The sequence below is a fragment of the Myotis davidii genome, unplaced genomic scaffold (assembly GCF_000327345.1).
Source record: "Myotis davidii unplaced genomic scaffold, ASM32734v1 scaffold211, whole genome shotgun sequence".
NCBI lineage: Eukaryota > Metazoa > Chordata > Mammalia > Chiroptera > Vespertilionidae > Myotis > Myotis davidii.
Genome location: NW_006282523.1, coordinates 1,153,812 through 1,158,644, shown reverse-complemented (window position 1 = coordinate 1,158,644; position 4,833 = coordinate 1,153,812). Strand labels below are relative to the sequence as shown.

Genomic DNA, 4,833 nt, shown 5'->3' with positions numbered 1-4,833 from the left:
CGGAGGGCGGCTGCTGTGGTCACTCAGGAAGGGGCCTTGCCCCGTGATGGACAGGCGGCCCGCGGGGGTCCAGCGCCGCAGTGACCTGCAGGCTGCCGGGGCGGACCATTGTCTCATTGGCTGGACCTGGGCCAGGAGAGACCTCCACGCGCAATGGCACAGGCGGGCACGGGGGCGTTGAGCCCAGCTGAACCATCCGGGCGGCCCTAGCTGCCATGGCCCTGGAGGCCCAGCGGTTGGGGTGCAGACCCTACTCTGCTGGGTAGCAGGCTGCTTTACCCACCAAGCCTCCAAAAAGGGGGTTGTCAGGCGCCTCTTCCCGGCCCAGTGTGGGATGTGAGCTGCGTGTAAAGCGCCCAGTGCAGCCACACCCGCAACTAGCCCTGGCCAGGTGTCAGCCGTGGCCAGGTGTCTGCCGTGGGCAAGTGTCAGCTGTGGACAGGTGTCTGCCCTGGGCAGGTGTCAGCTGTGGCCAGGTGTCCGCCGTGGGCAGGTGTCAGCTGTGGCCATGTGTCTGCCGTGGCCAGGTGTCTGCCGTGGGCAGGTGTCTGCCCTGGGCAGGTGTCAGCTGTGGCCAGGTGTCCGCCGTGGGCAGGTGTCAGCTGTGGCCATGTGTCTGCCGTGGCCAGGTGTCTGCCGTGGGCAGGTGTCTGCCGTGGGCAGGTGTCAGCTGTGGCCAGGTGTCTGCCGTGGGCAGGTGTCAGCTGTGGAACAGGTGTCTGCCATGGACAGGTGTCTGCCCTGGGCAGGTGTCAGCCGTGGCCAGGTGTCTGCCCTGGGCAGGTGTCAGCCGTGGCCAGGTGTCTGCCCTGGGCAGGTGTCAGCTGTGGCCAGGTGTCAGCTGTGGCTAGGTGTCAGCTGTGGACAGGTGTCAGCCATGGACAGGGGCTCTGCTGTTCTCCACAGCGCCCTGTATTTTTCTGGGTCTCCGCCTCCTGTGAGTGGGTGGGGACTGTCGGGTTGCCCAGAACTGCCCCAGTTCACGCTTCGCAATCAGCAGCATCCCTCTCACTCTCAGAAGTGCCCCGTTTGGCGGTACGTTCCTCCGATGATGGCCCTGTCCGTCGTCGTAGCGGATAAGCAGCCCTGGAGAGCTCCTTTGAGGTGGTGGCTTCACACGGCTGTGCCTGGATCCCTGTCAAGCAGGAGGGCCCGGTGAGCACCTTGGGGGCCGCTGTGGCTCAGATGAGGACGCTGAGGCCCAGAGAGAAGGGACTGGCCCCGGGGCAGCTGGATGGGCGACCTGCCACCGAGTGGTTCTGGACTCGCCCACCAGGCGCTTGGGCTAGCCAAGGCCTACAGAGTGGGGGTGGGGATGTGTGGTTCTCGTGCCGATGGCAGCCGGCAGAGGTGGCTCTGTGGCAGAGGCTGGGGGTCGGCCAGGGGCCCCGCAGCCGGACACCTGGTGAATGGATTGGGCCAGACCGAGGGCGAGGTGGCAGCAGAGGCCTGGGTGGTGTCCGGGTGAGAAACGGCGTGGGAAGATCCTGCTAGCAGCGCGTGTTGGGGGATGAGGGAGGTGGTGCAGGAGGCTGTCCCGATTGGGGTGGTCCTCGCAGGGGTCCCCCTGGATTGGGGAGAAGAGATGAGCACCCAGATGGAGGCGCTGGGAGGGAGGCCCCTGTGGGCCGAGGGGAGACTGTGTCTTCAGCTCTGAGACTCCAGGGGGTGTGAGCGCCTCGGGGCGGCTGCACGCGATGGAGAGAGCAGGCAGACGGGGACCTGCTGGCGCCACCCCAGCCCAGCCGGAGCTGCCAGCCCCTGGGGAGGCCTCCCCGGTGACAGCACGTGCTGCACGAGGCGCTCCGAGCTCACGGCTTGAAGTAGTTGTGCTCGATGATCCTTGTGAGTGAGGCTGTTGGCAGGGCAGGGCCAGCAGGAGGTCCTGGTGAGAAAGGCGGGGGGGGAGGACGGAGGTTCCTGGCTGGGAAGCCATTAGGCCCAGTGGGGTGCCTCCTCTGAAAATGTCGTGTTATTTGTCTTCACTCTGGAGGTGAGGGAACCTGCTGAGTGATCCCAGGTGCTCTGACCAGACCCCTCGGATGGTGAGGGCGCTCGGTGATGAGGGCACAGCCTCAACCAGGTCCTGGTCTGGGCAGGAAGCCCAGCCCAAGGGGGCGCATGTGGTGGGCCCCCGGCACAGACCAAGCATCTGGGGGCCTGAGGCCCAGCTCGGGGCCCAGCCCAGCCAGGCCTGGGACGGCAGAGACGAAGGGGAGCAGGGGAGCCTGGCTGTGACCAGAGGCCAAGGCCGAGCTGCACTGGGAGGGGAGGTGGAGGCTGGCAAGGGTCTGGACAAGTGGCTGGCCAGGTCGAAGGGCACAGACTGCAGGGAGCCGCGGGCCCGGGATGAGAGGAGGCGAGGGCCTGGCCCAGGGCCGGCAGGGGTAGTCATCTTGCTGGCACCTCCATCCTGTTGCGTAATAGGAGCTTCCCCTCTGCTCACGGCCACAGCCCCTTGGGGAGTGGCCCTGGGCGCCCCCTGTGCCCTGGCCCTGGGCAGGAACGCGGGCTGGAGGCCCCTGCCTGACGGGCCAGGGCTCCGGTGCCTCCTGGAGGCTGGTTTTGTGCTTTTTTGTTCTGGACTTGGCCTGTGGGCGCCTGCTTACTTGCACAGGTGTTTAAACATGGCTGCTTGAGCCGGGGAGAACACACCCACCGACCCACCCTCCTGGCCCTCCAGGAGGGGCTGTGGCTCATGCTCTGGGCAGTCTGAGGGCGCCTGGGTTCCAGGGTGAGTGGGGAGGCTCTTGTGCTCAAAGCCCCCTCCCAGGGCTCCCCACCCCAGCACCTGGGGTTGCCCTGCACTGGGACGAGGACCGGCCTGGGACCAGCCCTGTGCAGCCAGTGCCCTCACCCTGCAGTGCGTCCAGCTGGCAAGGTTGAGAGTGAGCCTAAAAATAGACTCGCACCCAGGGCTGTAAAATCCCCTGGGCAGAGCGCGGGAGAAACAGGCTGGGCTCCAGGGTCCTGGTCACTGGGTCAGGCCTTGGGCTGGCGCTTCCTCCTGGCTCACACCCCTCCCCCGCCCTCGCCCTGCTGGCTGCGTCCCCAGCACCAGCTCGCTCACCCAACCTCCAGGACCAGGAAGCTGGGCGGGTCCTGGGCAGGTTCTGGGCAGCCATTGGGCTCCTCACCCTGGAGGCAACCCTGATGGGAAACTGAGGCTCGTGGAAGCAGCATGCCAGGCCCGGCAGGTGCGGGCAGGTGGGGTTCACCTGAGAGGCGCTCTGTGGTTCTGGAAATGGGTGTCAGCCGCCGGCACCTTCCGTACCACCCGACTCTGGGGAGGGGCTCCCGGGCAGCTTTCCGGGTGCTGGGACTCAGGTGCTCCAGGTCATGCCTGCTGCATCCCCAGCCCAGACTCTGGCAGACCCACCCTTGGGGTCCCCCCACTAGTGAGGCCAGAGCAGTTTGTCGTCAGCTTAGAGGGAGGGAGCGGCACCCCACGCCCTCCCCTCTCGGAGGCCCCTGGAGAGGTGACCTGCCCCGTGTCCGGTTTCCCTTCAGAGGCTGAGGGATCCGGCAGCCGAGCGTGAGGACAGACCCAGCGATGACCAGGTGGGTTTTAGGCCTCAGAGCAGCCTCCATCCGTCCTGGGGGCAAGGGGCGTGGGAGCCCGCCTGGTCCCCAGACTCTCCTCATGTGCCGGGTTCCCCAGTTCCCCCGTCTCCAGAGTCGTCTACAACGGCAAGAGGAACAGCAGCCCCCGCTCGCCCCCCAGCAGCAGCGAGATCTTCACCCCGGCCCACGAGGAGAATGTGCGCTTCATTTACGAAGGTACAGGTGCCCCTGGCCCCCCACTCCCCCCGGCCTTCGGGGCCCAGGCAGGCGGGTGATGGGGCCTGTTGGGGAGAACAGGTTCTTGTAATGAGGGCGGTCGGCACTTGGGGTTCCTAGTGGGCACTGCCCTCAGAGGAGGCAGAGCTTGTAGCTGGTTGGGTTATTTGTGGGGGTGGCGGTGGGGGAGGGCTGTGGAAGACAGATGTGCACTCTCGGGGACCCAGTGGTGTCCCGGAAGTGGGGCTGTGTGCCTGGAGGGGTGAGCGCTGAGCCTCTGGGACCGCCGCCCTGGGCATGCATCACAGGATGAGGGGACAGGCCGCTCGAGGAGCTGGGCAGGAGGCCGAGGGGGTGGTCCAGGCGGGTCTCCCTGAGGGAGTGGAGTGCCCTGGGGATGACTGCAGGTCCAGAGCAGGCCAGTCTGGGGGCCACATGCTGTGAGTGGGGAGAGGCTGTGAGGACGCCCTGGGGGCGGTGCTCTCCCGGGGGATGCTGGCGGGACATTGCCCAGTGGGCTGGAGCTCTGACTGCATCACCATCCTCAGCCTGGCAGGGCGTGGAACGGGACCTTCGGAGCCAGATCTCGGGCAACGAGAGGGGCCTGGTGGAGGAGTATGTGGAGAAGGTCCCTAACCCCAGCCTGAAGAGTGAGTGGGCGGAGCCAACGGGGGCGGGCGTACAGGGGGCGGGCCTGGCGGAGAAGGTCCCTAACCAGCCAGGAGAGTGAGTGGGCGGGGCCGGTGGAGAAGGTCCCTAACCAGCCTGAAGAGTGAGTGGGCGGGGCCGGTGGAGAAGGTCCCTAACCAGCCTGAAGAGTGAGGGGCGGAGCAGGAAAGCCCACCTCTTCCTGTTTCCTGACTGGAGAAGCTGGTGGGGTGGGCGGGTCCCAGGGCTTCCGGGGTAGGAGCGGGACCTGGCAGGAGCCGTCTCCTGCCCCCACTGACCGAGCTGCTCCCCCGCACAGCCTTCAAGCCCATCGACCTGAGCGACCTGAAGCGCCGCAGCTCGCAGGATGCCAAGAAGTCGTAAAGCCCGCGGGGGGCCTCTGGG

At 66.9% G+C, this 4,833-nt stretch overlaps 1 protein-coding gene across 2 annotated transcripts; it reads left to right on the top strand.

Moving 5' to 3' along the window:
• The first annotated feature begins 171 nt into the window (after positions 1 to 171).
• FAM195B (family with sequence similarity 195 member B) lies at positions 172 to 4,833 on the top strand. 2 transcript variants are annotated; one of them, XM_006753016.2, is made up of 5 exons: positions 172 to 1,155; positions 3,511 to 3,561; positions 3,662 to 3,780; positions 4,329 to 4,430; positions 4,748 to 4,833. In XM_006753016.2, exons 2-5 carry the CDS (start codon positions 3,554 to 3,556, stop codon positions 4,810 to 4,812), a joined length of 294 nt encoding a protein of 97 aa, XP_006753079.1. In that variant the 5' UTR covers positions 172 to 1,155; positions 3,511 to 3,553; the 3' UTR covers positions 4,813 to 4,833. The 2 variants fall into 2 exon arrangements, with proteins under 2 accessions (XP_006753079.1, XP_006753080.1); XM_006753017.2 differs by lacking the exon at positions 172 to 1,155 and adding an exon at positions 2,234 to 3,197.

Bases quoted from the DNA above. Each gene is read 5' to 3' on its own strand.
- FAM195B (XM_006753016.2), top strand. The intron at 3,781-4,328 runs GTACAGGTGCCC...CACCATCCTCAG, and splicing joins TGTGCGCTTCATTTACGAAG to CCTGGCAGGGCGTGGAACGG. The intron at 4,431-4,747 runs GTGAGTGGGCGG...TCCCCCGCACAG, and splicing joins CCCTAACCCCAGCCTGAAGA to CCTTCAAGCCCATCGACCTG.